Source organism: Sabethes cyaneus, chromosome 1 (genome assembly GCF_943734655.1).
Source record: "Sabethes cyaneus chromosome 1, idSabCyanKW18_F2, whole genome shotgun sequence".
In the NCBI taxonomy this organism is placed as follows: domain Eukaryota; kingdom Metazoa; phylum Arthropoda; class Insecta; order Diptera; family Culicidae; genus Sabethes; species Sabethes cyaneus.
In genome coordinates, this window is record NC_071353.1 from 140,055,285 (window position 1) to 140,075,103 (window position 19,819).

General features: G+C 38.4%; 1 protein-coding gene across 1 annotated transcript in view; it reads right to left on the minus strand.

Annotated features, from left to right (window-relative positions):
* The window catches only part of LOC128745240 (uncharacterized), a 140,165-nt gene that overhangs the window by 63,965 nt on the left and 56,381 nt on the right, over positions 1–19,819 (minus strand). The window contains exon 2 of the mRNA XM_053842270.1: positions 16,941–17,447. Coding sequence (XP_053698245.1) covers positions 16,941–17,447 — 507 coding nt within the window. The remainder of the gene's footprint in view (positions 1–16,940; positions 17,448–19,819) is intronic.

Sequence of the window (19,819 nt, forward strand, 5' to 3'; positions counted from 1 at the left end):
AGAAGTGCGTAATGAGCAAAGAGTAGAGTGTAGTGAGCGGACAATAGTGAGTAGTAATAGTGTAGAAATCAGAATAGTGAGCAGTGCGTAGTGCTTAGTGAGTAGCGAATAGTGAGTATTGAGTAGTAAGTAGTAAAACACGAGTAGTGAGAAGTGAAAAGTCGCTTTCGACCTTGTGTTAAGACCAATTGACCTATTATGCTTTTTGGCTGTATACGTTTCATCCACTATGCCTCACATCTGTATGCTTTGTATCCTGTCCCAGCTCACCACTATGTGCACATGTGTGTCTTGCTTCCTTAGAACAAATTGCTTATGCTGTTAGAAACACACCTAACGAAGTCATCAACCTCAATGTCTTTCGTGTAACGGAGGAGATTGTGAAAACTGCCATCGGAAAATTAAAATATTCTTTAGTGGCTGGACTTGACGGTATTCCATCTTGCATCCTAAAAAGTGTTCTACTGTTCTCGCTAGACCTCTCTCACTGTTGTTCAATGCTTCAATTCAGCAGTGTAAGTTCCCTACTCTGTGGAAAGAATCAGTAATGTTCCCTGTGCACAAGAAGGGTGATAAGCGCAACGTTCAAAACTATGGAGGGATTACATCGTTATGCTCAAGTTCTAAAGTGCTCGAGATAAACGTGAACGACGCTTTGTTCGCTAGCTGTCAACACTACATTTCCTCAGACCAGCATGGTTTTTTTTCCAAAACGTTCAGACTCCACGAATCTCGTCGATTTCGTCTCGTTCTGCCTGCGCAACATGAATGAAGGGGTGCAAATTGATGCAGTGTATACGGACCTGAAAACTGCGTTTGATCGGGTGGATCTCGGCATCCTCCTTGCTATGTTGGAGAAGCTGGGAGTTTCCGCACCGTTCTGCAAGTGGCTACATTCGTACCTAACACACCGTAGGCTAAGTGTGAAGATCGGATCAGAGTTTTCCGACACGTTCAACAACATCTCTGGCGTACCACAGGGGAGTAACCTTGGACCCTTGCTCTTTTCTCTTTTTATAAACGAACTCTCAGCTCTTCTGCCACCAGGCTGTCGGTCTTTTTATGCCGACGATGTAAAAATCTTTAAAGTAATTAAAATGGACTCCGATTGCATTGAACTGCAACACCTTGTGGACAAATTTGAAGATTGGTGAATCTCAAAGTGCTTCGCCATCTCCTTTCATCGTAAAAATAAGCCCATAGCTTTTAGCTACAACATGGCAGGACATTTGTTGCAATGCGTCTGTCACATTCGTGATCTTGGTGTCGTCCAGGATAGCGCACTAACCTTCCGTATACACTACAACGACATTATCTCCAGAGCCAATAAGCAACTCGGATTTATTTTTAATATCGCCAAGGAGTTCCGTGACCCGTACTGTTTTCGATCTTTGTACTATGCACTTGTAAGGTCTGTTTTGGAGTTCGGATCAGTGTTATGGTGTCCATATCAACAAATTTGGATCACTAGAATCGAAGCAGTGCAGAAAAAATTTCTACGGTATGCTTTGCGCAGTCTTCCATGTCGCGATCCCAGAAACCTTCCGCCATATGAGGAACGCTGCCGTCTGCTTAACTTGGAGGCTCTTGAAAGAAGACGTGCCAACGCTCAAGCCACGTTCCTGGCTAGATTGCTATTAGTAGCTATTGACAGCCCCGCTCTTCTGAGTCAACTGAATCTGTATGCTCCTGAATGACCCCTCAGAACTAGGTATTTCCTGCACCTGCAGGGACGGTATGCAAACTACGGACAGTACGACCCTATCCGATTTATGGCAATGCGGTTCAACGAACTCTACGGTTGGTTCGATTTCAACATGACGCCTAATAACTTTCAACTTTCTCATAGACGATAAATTTGTAATTGTACTATAGTATGTAGTTACTGTCATTTGAGTTTATATCATGAAGACCACCTTGTGTCCGATGACAAATAAACAAGACTCGTTCATTACATTTGGTAGTTGCTGTTCGTTATCTCGACGGTGAACAATTATGTTGCAAAAAACATGTGTAGTACCTAGAATATTTGTCATCTTTTTAAATTAAGTTAAGGACGCAATTCTCAGCGGCAGTTGAAATTTCAGTACTAGCCACGTGCGCGACGTTGCCAGACTTTGCTGTAGAAAAATCCGTAGTTTTATCATCTTTGTTTTTATCACCAAATTACGAATTATATTTTCATGTTAAAATTTGATTAAATCTCAAATCAAATTTGAGTTTAAATGGAAGTTTAACCGACATTTGCACTGAATTTAAAAGTTTATTAGTCTTTTCCTTCGTTAGTTTAGCTGAATAGAATGAAATAATTTCGATGTGTACTTTTTCTAATATATTCTTGTTTATTTTTATATGGATGTGATCACCCTTTATCGCGTTTATTTAAGAGGTATTGTTCTTATTTGTATCGAAAGGAAAGTAATCCTTTGTGATTTAGTATTCACTTTTCCATCCTTCAACTTTCGTTTAGTCTTTTCATTACCTTTTGCTGTCATCTGGTTGTTGTTTTTTGTTGTCCTTCTGACGTCTGTTGTTTTTCATTTTTTTTTCCTTTGCATCATATTGTGGTCTCTTTTCAGTGATTCATTGTCATTTTCATCGCCTCTTGTGGCTTCAGTTGCTCTTGATGGCATATTTTTGTCCTCTTTCTTGTCGTTGCATTCCGTCTTTTTATCGTTTTACCATGAGTAATTCTCACTGAAACGGGGCCACTACTGACACCAGGTCTTCAAACATTGGAACTTTTGCGCTTAATTGGTTGAAAATGGTTAAAAAATAAGAATTACACTTTTGATACCTCGAAAGAGTGGACCCCTCGATCGCCAAGGGGCCTAACAGTTTAAAAAAAAGTTTTTTGAAAAAAAATTTGAGAAAAAATCTCGAGATCTATATAGTGTAATATTTCAAAAATTTGCCATGAAACAACTAACAAATAGGCCGGTTCTGTAAAGAAGAAGAAAAGGACTTTCAAATGGAGTAAAAAAATTTTTGGCGGTCATCTTGGATTTGGCCGCCATGTTGGATTTTATCAAAAAATCGCCGTTTTCGCCAAGATCACCCCAACCGATTTTAATTTCAAGACCATCATCGGAAAGCTGAGAAAAAATGCTATAAGGAACATTCATCAAATTACATACGTAGTGGCATTAAATAAACGAAACAATTAATTATCTGTATCAAGGCTTACAACGCAATGAAAGAAGGCATAGTAATGAAATATTACATGATATAGATCTCAAGGTTTGCTCAAAATTCAACTTTTTTGAAACTGTTGGGCCCCGTGGCGAACGAAGTGTCCACTATTTCGAGGTATCAAAATGGTAATTCTTATTTTTTTCACCATTTTCAACCAATTAAACGTAAAAGTTCCAATATTTGAAGACCTCATGTCAGTTCAGTAGTGGCTCCGTTTCGGCGAGAATTACTTCATCGCTTTTTCTGCATCTATTTATTGTCTTCTCATCGTTTTTTATTTGTCTGTTTTGGTTCTTCTTTCGCTTTATTTGGTGTATCTTAGGCGTCTTTCATCGATTTTTTGTCGTTTTTCGTTTACCTCCACAATTTTTCGCCTAGATACATTTAGTCGTCGTTTCGAGCTGTCTTTTCGTCGCATTTTCGTCGTTTCTTTGTCGTTTATTTTCTGTCTTTTCATCGTTCTTTCGGCGTCTTTTTGCCATCTTTTTGTCATTTTTACGCAGTCATTTCTTCATATTCATTGCCTTTTTGTCATCTCTCATGGTGTCTTCTTTCCATGTTCCTTTTACCATCTTTTAATCGTACTTTAGTCGTTTGTTGAGGTCTGTTTTTGGTATTTTTCTGTGGTTTTTGTTGCCTATTTTCTGTTGATGTTTTGGCATCTCTTACGTATTTTCTTCGTATTTTTGTTATCTTGGTCGTCCTTTCGCAGGGTTTTGGTTGTCTTTTCGTCACCTTTTCTGTTCATTTTTCGTCGTCCTCTTTGTTGTCAAAACAATAAAAATGTTTGCCTTTTTGCTGCCTTAACGTCATTTTTTTGCACGTTTTATTGTTGCACTTTTTCAGGTTTTAGGCCTTCTTTGTTTATTTGTCGTTTTTTGGAGCCCTTTTCAACGCATTTTTTCCATCTTTTCATCACTTTTTCGTTAACTTTTTATCATTTATTCGCAAGCACTTCGTCGTAAAAAAACAGGAATATCCGCTTCTTTCCCAAAAATTTTCTTTTCTTTGTTGTCCAAAACAGTACGACGCGAAATATAAATTTTTTAAATTGTACATGTCTTACAAAACCAATGGTTTATTGAAAAAGCTGTAAAATCGTACAAATGGCTCCAGCATAGACATGTTCTGTCAAAAACATTCGACGAACGGCTGTGAACGACTGTCAAACTACATTTCAATCTGATTGGTCCACCTAAAAAGGCCGATTCAGATTAACCGTTATCAACCGTCAACAATAACGGAAGGGCAAGAAATTATAACGTGTAATCTGTATCGTGGGGCTTTAGTGTCCATCTAGCGGTAAGCATGAGCAAAAGCTACCTAAAATGATCCATTGAAAACATGAATTAGAATTTGTGAAATGTTTAGTAAAAAAAATTCAAATTCTCTGACAAATATAAATAACTCAATCTATGTTTTGTGATTTTTAAAATTTTAGCCTCAATGTTTAAATGTGAACATTATTTGTTAGCTGTGAAACTCTTTTTACCTTCTGATTCACTATTCTGTAATACCAGTTTCATGAACTCAGCATTGCCAACCTGAAACCAACGATTCAAGCGAATCATTTGCGTTCATGTTCATGTTGTTCTCTACATTCATTCATTCTCGACAATAGTGAAAGCAACAAAATGTGAACCGTTCATTCAATATGAGCTGCCGACAACGGCAAACGAAATTGCAATAAACGTAATCATTGCTCCATAAGTTTTTATTAATTTCCTTCAATCAGGTTTTGGTTGATTTTAAAAAATAGGCAGTTTAAAAAACTGAACTTTGAGATCAAAAATATCAGTCAAGAGCAATTAAATTGACTGACAAATTAAGTGGAGCAATCATTCAGCACTGCAATTCATGAATGAAATGTTTTGCAGGGAAAAAACTGGGAAAGACAAACACTGTCAGCAGTTCAGTAGTCATGTCCAAGGGCTGGCAGATAAAAGAATACTTTTAGGGGTAAAACTGTAATCTTCGGTTAACTCGTGCTTAAGTCCGTGGCCTGATTCTGTCAAGCTTCAAACCCACAACCTCCTTGGATTAATCCTATTACCCTGCGGCCATAAACCCATCCCCTTTGGAAAACCAAAGCTTTATTGAATAGTTATTCAAGCTTAAATAAAGGCATCCATTCTGCATCACTGCACTTTGCATAAACAGTAAGCTGAGCTAAACAGCTTGAACGACACCACGTCGACGGCATTTAAGCGGACCGCCGTTAATTATTCACTGCATTGAAATGAAAACTTCATCCGCTTCTCAATTTTCCATCACCGGTTCGGTTACTACTCAGCTACAGAAACGGCAAATGTTGATGTTCGCCCTCTCGTTAGAAGGTGAGTTCCAGTCAAAGCGTTAATCTTTCCAACATGGTCAAATCGTAAGATGGTAAAATCAGAAGTTATTCTTCAAAATCACTGCCGAAGTGGGAGTTCTACTATTTTTTTGCTAAAGCTTCTTAGTACATGAATTAGGTTAGGATAAATAAGAATTTATTTTCATCAAAACTTTTGCAACTCTGACGTTGAATGTAGCATACCGTTGTAGCCTTCTACATTCTAAATTTAACCATCACATATGACTCAAATTTGAACGATTTTTTATGGTTAGGAGGAGAGTCGAGTAGCGGATGGATTTGGGTGCTTTCGTGCTTTGAAGTGAGCGTGTAGTATTTACCTAATAGTATAATAATAATAGCATTATTTACACACACTGTGAACAACTTAACTGGAACCCCCACCGCAGCGCAGCCAATGTAAACATATTTTGACGTGTATATGTATTGCTTGCCTGCTTATAAGTTTTGATACACAGTGATATTAGCGATATTTTGTTTCTTTTGTTTATCAACCCGGCAGTCGATGATTATTGGAGCGAGTGATCGGTGCGGGTATCTTTCTTTGATTTCAAGTTTACCATATTCGACAATAAATTAATCGTGTAAGCATTTACTGGCTTAGCACTTAAATAGAATGAGCTCAGGTTTGATATTTTTCAGCTATCGTTCAAAATAAATAAACGTTAAGTCCCGTAGGACTTCGCAAGTCGAATTCACAACTCTTCTTTCAGGCATGAACCAATGGCTGCCATGGTCCACAAACAGTGGAATCCCACCGGCGGGTGTCTTAGCCGGAAATGATCAGGACGGCTCACCGATCTACGTTGCACGTGCACATCACGATAAAGATTTGCTTCCGGGCAAATTTATCCCGGCAAGACAGCAAACCTTCGTGTCATATGGAGGATTGGAAATTTTCAAATCCGAATTTGAGGTTAAACCGTATTATGTTGTTTACCAATGTGAAAGTCACAAGCTTACTTATCTTATCTCTACAGGTATTGACAGGTAATGGATTTATTTGGATCAGTAGTGGCAATGGACGAGTGCCCAAAGGTGCGCTATGTGGCGGTCAAACGAATTCTGCTGAACCACTGTATATCGGCCGGGCTTATCACGAGGGTAGTTTGACTCCAGGAAAAATTCATTCTTCTCACTGTTGCTTGTACATCCCGTTCGGGGGCGGAGAACAGCTTTTGTCGCACTACGAGGTGCTGATTTGGCTGGAATTGCTGTAAGTAAAATTGATAATCTTCACCTAAAAATACTCTGTAGTAATGTATTGTTTGAATTTACAGCCGACCAGCAAATAAGGCCAGTCGATGATTTCGCTGAATGATACTTATCTTGAGCAGTTTTTTTACCTTCTATGGTAGCAATTCCAAATGCAAATTTAAATGTAACTTTAATTAATGCTCAGCAAATATTTATAAACAGCAAATTAAATCGAGTATTGAATTACCAATCAGTATTCACAAGCAATCCGCCATAACAATCTAGCGAAATTTTACTTTTCCCTCTAATTAAACTTCTGCAGTTTCGACGCTTCGAAATTATACACCCCACTTCGAAACTCGATCACCCATCCAAATCCATCCTATAGGACCTTCCATCAGCAGCACCGCGCGATAAGCATTATTTCATGAAGTTTAACAAATGTCACTGTCACTCCGACTTAGGGTCTGCTCTATCTGGGAGCAGACCGACCGACCGACCCGACGACACGGTGAAAATCACGGCACTTTGCTGTCTGTCACACTAACGAAATTTCCGCTACATCAACAAAGGTAAGCAGCAGCACATCCATCCATCCATCCATCCAGCCAGCCATCAGTTGCTGGAAGCAGGAGCAGTAATTTCGTTTAATTCATGTAAATTGAGCATCTACTCGAAACGTGTGCGCTCTGCTTGCTGATGCTTTCGGATAAAAGCAGGAGAGGCTCCTGTAACCTGTAACAAACACCCGCCGGGAAAATTGATTCACTAAATATATTACGCCAGATGATAACGGATCGGTGGATACTTCATTTTGCTAGAGAGCTCACGTACTTTGACAAGCAAGCAGTGCTGTTGCTGCTGCTGCATCTTCAGCTGGATATGCGATAGGATAGGAAGCTCATCAATTCGGTAAAGTTTGCTGCTATACGTCCTATACGCCTGGCTAAGCCCGGTTTATATGGCGACGACGGTTACCCGGCTCAGTTGAGCCTAATTATTGGCAGCTTCGTGCTGGAATGTGATTGATGATGACTGGGGGAAGAAGGTAATTTATTGTTGACTGACGCAATGTTAGAAAGGTTAACTCTGACTTTGAAGGTGAGATTCTGTCGAGGGCGAGCATCAACATTTATTGTTTCTGTTTGAGTAGCGCTCGGTGATGGGAAAGTGGGCTGGAAAGTTTTTATTTTCATGCAGTGAATAATTAATGTTAGTTCTCTCAAATACCGATGAAGTAGTGGCACTTTCCCAGCAGGAGCCTTCATTTGCTATTTATGCAATGTGCAGTGACTTGAAATTTATTTAAGTTTCTCAAGTTTCTCGAGAAGGCTTTATAGCCACTGGGTAATCGGGTTAATCTGATGATGTCACGAATTTAAACTTTAGCAGAAAACATACTAAAATATAAATTTCTAGAAGATTCCTCTATGCCCCAATAAAGTTAAAGTTACAACTATGGGAACGTTTTCATTTAATTGCTTTTTTTTAAAAAGCATAAAAAGTAGGCATTGTCAAAAAAGAACGAATTAGCCAATCACATGAAAGCACTCTTTTGCTTCCCAGGCTCGGTACGACAATCTTATACACCTGTGGTTTCGTTTACTTCGATTCTTGAAATCTTTGAAAACTGTGTCAAGAATTATGATTTAATGCTTAAAAACAATGTAGCTAAGTAGATGTAGATGTAGATAAGATCCTAAATGTGAATCGGTGTAGTGGATGGTACACTAATGAATTGGCACAGATGAAACGAGAGTGTGTTCATCTTAATAGAGAACATAGAAGACATAAAACACAAAATAACTAGAATAAGTATATTTTGGCCAGGAATAACTACTCTAGAGCAATTCGAGATGCAAAAAATAAATCTATTCAAGAGGATTTAGAGAGAAATAAGCACGACGGCAAAAAAATGTGGAAAACTATTAAAAGACTCACAAATCCTAAAGGTGTATTTACTAACACAATAATATTCGATGGGATAGAAGAATCAAATGAACAAACGGTGGCCAGAAAATTTAATGATTATTTCATTGATAGTATATGCGAGATACAGAACAGTATTCCAATCTCAAATGTTAGCACAATTACATCACATACTACGTGTAACCGGTGCATGTGTAGATTTGAACTTATCTCAATGACACAGTTATGTGACGTTAAAGAGCTGAAACATACGGCAGGAATTGAGATGTGTCCACTAGAGTTTTTAAGGATGCATTTAAGGAAACAAAAGACTTGTTATTGAAAATTATAAATACAAGTTTATCAGAGGGCTTGGTCCCAAGATTATGGAAAGAATCAACTATAATTCCAATCCCGAAAATTAGTAACACAAAGAATGCAACAGAATACAGACCTATTAATATGTTAGAGCTCCAAGAAAAAACACTTGAAATCGTTGTCAAAGGACAATTAATGACTTTCATAAATTCACAAGTTATTATTATAACAGAGCAGTCAGGATTTAGGAAAAATCATTCCACGGAGACAGCTATAAACTTGATACTACATAATTGGAAGTCTAATATTGAAAGGGGAAAATATACTGTGGCAGTTTTTCTGGATTTTAAAAGGGCATTCGAAACAGATCACAACTGCTTGATGTTTTGTATAGTATAGGAATTCGTGAAACGGTATGGAATTGGTTCAATAGTTATCTCTCTAATAGATGCCAAAGGACTAAATATGGAAACACTGTTTCTGATTCGCGCGAGAATAACTTAGGAGTACCACAAGGAAGTGTTTTAGGACCGCTACTCTTTATTCTTTACATCAATGACTTCAAACGCTATTTGTGCGGAAGCGGAAATTTAAAACTATTTGCTGATGATTTGCTGCTGCTGATGATCAATTTGCCACAATCTTTTGGACAAGTGACTGCTTAGAAACAGCCATTCAAGAAGCTGAAAACGATCTGCAACAAATCGCTGAGTATCTGAAACTGAAAAAACAGAGTTTAAATTTGTCGAAAACTAAATGGATGATAATAGGAAATAGGAAATATGCTGATAATGTGGAACTCAGATGGAGACGTAATTGAGAGAGTGAAAGTTACCAAGTATCTCGGAGTGCAGGTAGACGAAAAGCTCAATTTTTCAGAACACGTGGATTACGTAATAAAAAAGATAGCTATAAAGTATGGAGTACTGTGTCGAATAAGCAGATGTTTAACGTTTTGGTCCAAGCTAACATATGTAAAATCAGTCATATGACCCCATTTTGATTCTTGCGCAACGGTGCTATTGTTGGCGTCAGATACTCAGGTGCAAAGGCTTCAAAGGTTGCAAAATAAGATTATGAGAACATTACTTGGATGTGAACGGTTGACACCAACAACTCTTATGTTGGATATGCTCCAATGGATGTCAGTGAAACAACGAATAATCTACAATAGCGTAATGTTCGTACAAAAAATGAAACTAGGGAAATTGCCTGAGTATCTAACACATGAAGTCCAGTTTGGCAGAGATGTACATAGACACAATACTAGAGGAGCTTCTGATTTCAGATTACCTCGATTTTTGAAACATACGACTCAGAGATCGCTTTTTTATAAAGGTCTTCAAATATACAACAGTTTACCGTTGGACGTGAAGGCTACAAGAAATATAACGCAGTTTAAGCGAAGGGCAATTGTGGCAGTGAATAGTCAGTTTTAAATTAATGAGAACACATGCATATGAACACGTCGTGATGCTGAAATTAAATTGATTCGTGTAGTCTGATGTCTACTAGGGTATTGCTTGGATAGGAGAGATTACTATGTTGCTTGCAAAGGGAAGACATGCAAAATAGTATCGGCAGTCTTAGCCAATTAGAAGTAGTCAAAAGTACTAATAATACTATGAAGGACATACGCGGGAGAGTGACGCACAAGTCACACAGATTAGATAAACGAAGATGTGGAAAATGTGAAGAAATCAGTTTCGAATATCCGAGAGATAAACCGTCCCTCCCAATCCAAAGATGCGTATGGGGTGGAGGCAAAGACCAAGAAAGGTCGGGGCCATCAGAGAAAAAAAGTGACCGAACCCTTGCTTTCCAAACGGACAGGAATTATTCATTACCAGTAAACTTGAACCAAATTGAAGTCCTGAAGGTAAACAATTTTGTAAAAATTCGAAACTATCCTTGCATTTTAATCGATGTCACTATTTAAACATTGACCCTAGACGAATTTGATGTTCTGAAAGTAAACAAATTTGTAAGAATGTAAAACTATTCTTTCAATTATCCCTACCCTTCGATCGATATTATCATTTGAACATTAAATCTAGACAAATTTGATGTCCTGAAAGTAAACCATTGAAGGAAAGAACACACCTATTTTTCCTCATTATCCGATTGTATCGATATATTATGAAAATATGTTTTCTAAACTGAAGTCTTGTATAAAAACGTGGTAGATGGAATATTCTAGCAAGTGACACGAGGCACAAATTTTCAGTGTTTAAACTTTACGTCCCCGACATCAAAAATGCAGGTACCTTCAGTTACACTTTTGGCTCTATCTCCACTAGGGCTGTCGGTATTGGGTGCTTTTGGTGAAAACCGGTATTTCGGTATTAGCGTTGAAAATACCGGTAGTACCGGTAAAATACCGGTATTGGCAGATTATTCGGAATCAATAGAAATGTCGATGTTTTTCAGAAAATGTCTCTATTTACAAACTTTAGTTTCAGTATTGTTTCTTAGCAAAGTAGAATTTAAGCAGATATACACACCTAAACAGATCGGTAAATTTTACCGAAATCTAAACAGCTGAACGTTTGGTGAAAATTTCGGTCGTGCATATGGACGTTTACGGATCTTAGTAGTGTTTGGTAACATAAAAAATTTTACCGAACGTTCAGCTGTTTAGATTTCGATTAAATTTTACCGAATTCGGTGCTTTTTTTTGAGTGTGTAATACGCTTAGTGATTTATTTCCCTTGCTAGATTTTAAAGCCAGCGCTGCCAACGATTGAAACAACTTCTGCTTCCATCGAAGTCTGACAAACGGCTCTAAGCGCACCAAATTCCTGTTCTTTTTTTTCATTTCTTCAAATTTATAGTTGGGAAACCCGCTTTTAACTATTTTTAAATGTCCCGCTATTGTAGCTTTCAGCATATTAAATGCCCCGGTCTCCTATTGTCTCTTCACGAATTTTCCTGCATCCATAGAGCAGAATCCTTGCATAGCGTCATCCTCTTCATCATCGTTCACAGATATTTTCTCTTCTCTATTATCAATCCCACTATTCGCAAAGCTTGGAAATTTTATCTGCTTGTTTGATCAATGTATCACTCGAAATACTTGAAAATATTCCAAAGTCTTTCCTGGCAGATCCTTTAATGGCAAGATTGCCCAAAACGTGGAAATATTTCCGTATTCTGACTAGGGCTCGGTATCCTCGAAACAAATAAATGAAGCTGATTTTCTCTTACCTTCGCTTTATACATGAAGCGATTTGTTTCATTTGATGAACGGAACGTTTTCAGTAAGCTTCAGCTGAAATTAGTGACTATTTCAAATAGCGACGATTGACAGTCAGGCACGGTTTGTCGATGTTGAGTAGGTCAATTATAATATGCGCTAAATTGTAGGAAATGTTATTTAAATTCAATTCAATTGCATTCAAAGTTGCTGGCCTTCTACTGAATATTTGATAGACAATTGATTTAACAAATGAAACTTTAAAATCGGTCGACATAATGAAGTGAAAACCGTTTTATAGAGGCTCATTGAAGCCAGTTTTAAAACGAAGCGGCGTTGCTTCAGTTGAAACTAAAGCTTCATGACTTCATTCTTGAGTAGTGATTTACTTATAAGTGACGTTGCTGGGCCCTGATATTTGTTTCCCAAATTCGTTATTTGAGAACTTCGAATAATTTGGTGGCTTTTAAATATCAAGTTGTTCAAAAATAAGTAGAAACGCGACGTCTAGTTCTTACAATGAAACTTGTTTACGGCAAAGATGCTCTACTGTGCCTTAGACGGGTTTAAGAGCTATAATTATTTGACCCACAATTTCACCTTCTTCATTGCTAGTAGTCGCAGAATCTCGTCAGCGTTAACTCAAAGTTGTTTTTCTATGAGTTTTACAATCTCCCATCAAACTTAGTTCTTCTTCGAATAAGGAGTGTGAAAAAACTAAGATATTAGAAAATACCGGAAATACCGGTTTTTTTGCTTTGTCAAAACCGGTATTTCGGTATCCAAAAATTGGTCGGTATTACCGGTTTCGGTACTACCGGTACTACCGGTTAGACAGCCCTAATCTCCACTGATTTTCAATCGATTTTTATGCTCAAAACTGAGCCTAAAATTCGAATTGAAACTGGATATGGAATTGGATTTGAGGTTACACTTGGAATTACATTTGAATTAGACTTGAACTAGAAATTAAAAAAGTACTTGAAATTACAGCTAAAATTCCACCTAGAATTGAAATTAAATTAGACCTGAAATTGGACTTAAAATCGGACATGCAATTGGACTTGAAATAAAACTTGACATTGGACAGTATAATGAGATTTGAATTTGGACCAATTTGAACTTGAAGTTTTGCTTTAAATCGACATGAAATTAGAAACGAAGTTTTACTTGAAATTAGGTTTCTCATTCTTTCACACCTTTTACCTCTTTTCTGTTTCATTTTCCCTTTTTCCAGTTCCGGTGTTTGCTCCGTTTTTCTCCTTTTCTGTACCGTTTTTTTGGTTTTCACATATGTATACTGCTCTTCTTTTACTTTCAGTTTTTTTTCGGGTTTTTTTCTTATTCTGTCCCATGTTACCTGTTTTATTGTTCCATTTTTCTTCATTTCCTGTCCTTATGTGTACTTATTTTAGCCATGTTTTTCTTCCCGTTTTTCCTTTTGTTTTCTACTCATATTTTTGTTATTTCTCCCCGTTTTCCGTCTTTTCAGCCTTTCCTCTTCTTTTTCTCCTTTTCTCGTTCCCAATTTTCGTCTTTTTTACCTCTTTTTATCTCTTTTCCTTTTCGTTTTTGTCTTCATCTGTTCCGTTTTCCATCTCTTTGGCCGTTTTTTCTGTTACGTTTATTCTGTTTTTGGTTCCCTGTTTTCTCTTGGCTCTCCGGTTTTCCATTTTCATCTCCTGTGTTTCGTATTTTTCTCTACCGGTTTAGCATTTTCTACAGTAAATTTTCCTGTTTTTCTTTTCTTTTTTAGCTGCCCCGTTTTTCCGTTTCATGTCCCATCTTTCTCCTATTATATCTCGTTTGACCACTTTTTCCCGTTTTCCTTATTGTACTCCCTCGCTGTTCTTCTTTTTCTTTTTGGCGTGGGTCGGGTTCGAGCTTGACAATTTTACCAGAAGTCGGGATCGCGCTTGGCCGACAAAAAATATGAATTTTAGAGTTCGAACGTTACAGAGAATACGAAAAGAAAATTGGCAAGATTTAAATCGACGCGTGAGTTTTATGAAAATTAAAATAAAATTCATGCTTTTCTGTCACATTCGGTTTCTGTTTTCTGTTTCGTTTTCCTGTTGTTTGCTCCGTTTTTCTCCTATTTTGTACCGTTTTCTTGGTTTTCACATATAATGTTATTCTTCTTCTTTCCGTTTTTCCTCTTCGGTTTTCTTTTTATTATGTTCCATGTTTCCTGTTTCATTGTTCCGGTTTTCTTCACTTCCTGTCCAACTTCCAACTTCCGGTGTTTCCTGTTTACTTATTCTAGCCGTGTTTTTCCTTTAGTTTTTTCTTTTGTTTTCTACTCGTTTTTTTATTATTTGTTTTCCAGTTTTCCGTCTTTTCTCTTCTCTCTTACCATTTCTTGTTCCAAATTTTCGTCTTTTTCTAACTCTTATAGTATCTTTTCTTAGGCGTTTTTGTCTTCATGTGTTCCGTTTTCGTTCTTTTTAATCGTTTCATCTTTTTTTAATAAAGTTTATTCTGTTTTTGATTCTCTTTTTTCCCTTCGCTCTTTAGTTGTCAACTTTCATCCCCTATTTTTTGTGTTTTTCTGTACCGGTATAGCTTTCTCTTTGGTCCATTTTCCTATTTTTCTTTTCTTGTTTTTCTGACCCATTTTCCCGTTTCGTGTCCTATTTTTCTGTATTTATATCTCGTTTGTCCTTTTTTTGTTTCCGTTTTCCTAATTGTACTCCCTCGCTATTCTTCTTTTTCTTTTTGGTTCCTTTAGCTATCTATTCCGTCTTCCCTCTATTTGCCTCGTTTTTCCTCCTTATCTCTCTCGTTTTTCTTTTTTTTTTGCGGCGGTTTCCTCTTTCTCTGCTCTGCTCTATTTTCCGCCCTCTTCTATGTTGTATTTTCTTCTGCTTGTCTCTTTTTGGCTCCGTTTTTAGTATTTTTTTGTTTTTCCTTGTTTTCAGGCCTGTCTTTTCTCTTTCATCATGTCTCATTTTTGTAATCTCCCAGATAACACAAGATGGTAATAGAAAGTTCACATTAAATTGAATGCATGTCAATTTTACATTGGAATTGCATAATGATTGGAGTATGTCAACACAAAGTGAACAATAAGTTGCTTTGCAGCCGTGCGTGTCCTCATATACAACTCATGAGTGTGAATTATAAAACAGTACAGATGATTGCCATATTAAGTTATATCTGAATCATATATTCTGGAGTATTAAGTTGCGTGTTATAAAAACCGCTGCATAAAATGCAAAATAGAATTACAAATAATTGTAAAAAAATTCGCACGTAAATGGCCTCCACTTTGGTACATATATGTTCTTATACGTTGTGAAATATAACTTTTTCGCTCAGATATGATATCGAATATCTCAGTTGCAATCGAGATATATAAACCAAATAGTTTACTGGGCTTCTATCGCGTCTTTATTGATTGTGGTTCTTTTTTTCGGTTCCGGTTTTCGTCCATTTTCTCCCTTTTAACTCCGTTTCTATCATTTTTCGTTTTCTGTTCCGTTTTTTCTCTTATTATGTACTGCTTTTCCTACTATTCTGCCGCATTCTGTTTTTCTTTTCCTTTGTTAATCCTTTTGTCTTCCGTTTTCATTTTTTCTCTCACTTTTTTCTGTCCCGTTCCCGTCCCTGTTTCTATATTCTCGTTTCTCCGTTTCTCCGGGTATTTCGTCATTCAGTGTCGAGCAACTTGTCAGGTAAGACGTCAGTGTACATTCCGGGCAGTGCGCTGCGCAATGGGTGATTCCCTCATATAGACATAAGTCGCACACAAGGTTGACAAAAGAAGGAAACGGGTGGTCCACAAAAAAAAGAAGAAGGTCCAGTTAAGTAAAAAGGGCTGTGTTTCTTTTCCATTCAAGTCGATAACGATAACAGGAAGGGAATTATCAAGAGGGTACGAGAGAGAGAGAGAGAGAGAGTCGACATAATTTTGAGCTATAAAGGTGCTAACACGGTCGCCATATAACACTCACTTATGTTATTTGCGTTTGCATGTTCTGTTGAATCAAAAAAAAAACGCAACGCAAATCCAAAAATAAATACAATTGTTATTAAGTGTACCACCAGGTCTGCGAAAAGAGTTGTAAGTCATAAAATAGTCACAAGGCAGCATACATGTTTGAGTTCCAGTCCTACTGAGCATTAATAGAATAACTTCATCAGACCTCATGCCTCATGTCAGACTTCATGCCATAGTGTGGACTTGTCCTGAACAGACTGTATTTATATTATTAAATCACATTATGCAAATCGAATCAAGTTTGACAGAGAAATCAAATTAAATTTAAATGCTCCTACGAAACTCGCTTCTGGTTAAACAGGACTTTCCATCGTGTGACATTTCAACCAGATCCGTGAACATAAATTCTGTTTCTCCATTGTTATCCTGCACACATAACAAACCGGTACCAGGGAACAGCCAGCAGCTCCATTATATTTCGAAACGAACTGAAACACTACTTTGTACTTTGTAGATTGTACGGCGTCGTGCATGTCGTCGGGCATCTGAGCTCACAATCTGTAAATTATTCCATTGTATGACGTTTCAGTTCAAACCCAGAAGCCCGGACTTCACACTGACAATAACAACCAACTAACCAACGGAACGGATGGCTTCTCATGCGTACGCGTCGTACCTGCCCGCATGTCGTGCCAACCAACAACCCCCGCAGGCCCGGTGTGGGTTTCAAACATAAATGATTTACCGTGTTGGTCAAAAGGTTCACACATACACGCACACACACATACACACCCAGAGAGAGATACATTGAGGTTGATGATACTCACCGTACTCGTCGTCATCGGACAGCGCCATCGCCTGCAGTCTCGAAATGGCCTGCTCCTCGAGCCGCTGCTCCTTGATGGTTGCATCCAGCTCCAGGTCCGAGTCGGTTTCGTAGCAGTTGGATTGGTTCCGGTTTACATCGTCGTCATCGGTAGCGGGACCGTAGCGACCGTCCGGCGATGCGAACAGATGCGACGAGCAGCCATTAATCTTGCCCGTCGCCATCGTCGTTGTGGTGGCCGCTCCGGCATTGCTACCGTAGCGCGAACCACCGCCGTCAGCCTTTCCGTTTCCACCGCCAACGCCACCAGGTGTCGCTTTGTTTTGATTCTTCACCAGAACGTTGTTGTTGTTGTTGTTGTTGTTGATGCTGTTGCTTACGCTAAGCTCGCCATCCACATCAATCAGATTGTCGTTAAGCTCGGTGTCACGCCGTAACGATTGAGCGTCATCAGATTCGACGCTCAGGCGACCGTACGCACGTCGCGGTGGCCGCGGGGCATGCTTGTCTGTGGAAGAAACGAAAGAGAACAATGGACAATACGGGGATGAGAATCCATAGAGAATCGGTCGGATGGTCGGTCGGTCGGTCGATGCTTCGATCGGTGCAGTGGTGTGCAGTTGTATCAATTACGAGGGCACGTAACCGATGTTGACTGCAGCCAGCGACGAGGAAGAGTAATGGATATTATTTGGTGGGCCGGCGGATTCGGTTCTGTGACCATTGGTGTACTGTACCTTTGGCCTTTGTTTTGTTGGATTTTACAGAGCTAAGCTCGAATAATAGAGTTCTGGTTGTTTGAAATAGTTATTGTATCAATTTGAAAGCAGAGCATTTTTGGTAACAATTTTTTTTGGTATCCGACATTATTCGGGTCGTATGAAATTTGTAACGGCAAATGGGATTTTTGCTGTCATGGTAAAAGATTTTTAATTTATTTGCTATACACGTTAAATCGTATCATTGATCTGCCTGAGAAGAGGATTCAGAGGCTTTGGAAATGTTCACGAGTTAATAAATTATGACAGACATTTAATTATGTTGAGTTATGTCAATACTTTAACGAAGCGGATCACTGATCCCTGTATCCACAATAGCAGGGGTGCCAAACAAATGGCTACCAATTTTGGCATTTGGAATTTACATTCAATATGGCCATAATTGGAGGCATTGTTTAAATGAAATATAGCACCGTAACTGGTTCATTTGTCTGGTACACCTACCCAATTTAATATGATCATTTGTTCGGATCCCCCCATCTGCTGTTGACAGCGTAATTTCTCACAGGACGCTACGCTAATTCATCACCTACAGTACAGCCCGTGAATATCAGTTTCGGCACCCGGTTCAGCATTCTTATTTCAATCATGTTTCCATTAATTGTAAGGCTATACGTATAAATTTGGTAAGATTTATGAGCGGTACGTGACGAACGATTTTCCAGCGTGGTCTGGCCGAAGGATGGCACCAAATGGTCGTTAAGGTGTGCTGATATGTGTTTACGCAATGCATCAAGTTGAAAAAAGACCGGCTCAGTTTGCTGTACGCAGAAGCAACACCTTTGCATTGTTATACATTGTATCGCTGGAAGACAATTTCAATCTAGAATGAGATTCTAGTGAATGAGGTTCGATCCATAATGTTGCGTAACCGTTTAACACAAAAGTAATCTGAGTTAATCAATCGGCTGTGCCAATTTATCTTGAATTTATTGGTAGCAATAATGTACGTCAACAACTAAACCCATCACGAATTTTAAGTATCAACTTGCATTTGTTATGTAAAACTGTTCAAAAGGTTATGCAACGACTTTTGATAAAACTGCCTTCATATTGAGTAGCCCACAGTTTTGAAAATAATGATGACGGAACACTATACGTCTCCATTGCATTATCGGAACTATATTTCTTTAAAAAATTATATCTTAATAATAAAAGCAGAGGGTTTGTGCACAAGACACGACCGCATAGGTGACGTAGGATGTATCCATGTATGTAATAATACGATTCTTCATGTATACAAGCTACATACGTAACGTTTATCAAAGTAGTAACATTTTATACATTCAATCCTCAACCGCTTTTGGAGTTATATCCATGGATTGATTGAATATATTTTATTAAAACGAAATCAAGTCATACTAAACCAAACAGTAAATAAATTTTTATGATCTGTTTCTACGTTGAATAGTGCTTTTCCTCTGGTAATCGGTAGATGGCAATGGCACGCGCGAGTTTTCAAAAAGTTGAAAATTTTGCGCAACTTTTCTGTGGCTTACAAAAGAACACTGATAATAAAGCATTTACAACCTGCAGACGTTTTGGAAGTCGTAGAGAATGTCGCCCGTGACCAGAAAACTTATTTCCGTCATTTGTTGGTCGTCCGCAATGGCGAATAATTCAACTTTTCCCTCGTTGCTTGTGTTATTATGGTATTAACTGGGCAAGAAAATATAATAAACTCTTTAATCGTTGTGTGGCCCTTAAAAGGACCGATTGTTTGATTATCACTCCAGCTTGCAATAAACCTGCACTAACGCACTTAACGTAATTCTCTGTTCGGTAAATTGGAATACCGATAACCGCAAACCAGGCACGGCTTGTTGCAACGGACCAGCTGGAAGGCCTCAGCAGCTATGCGATCGACGAAGCCGTTCGTGTATGGTCCTGAGTCACCATGAAATCCCACTTCAAGTGGCCAGTCGCAAGTGACGTGGAATGATTCTGGTCGTTTTGTTGTCGCGAGCAGCATATTTCCTGCCAATTCCAGAACTTCAGCAGCCAGATATTCCATCACGGCAGCGAAACGAGTGCTCCAGCTCCAACACACGCTCAGTATACTTTCCTTTCCTCAGCAGCTGATGAATACGACCGACCGGGA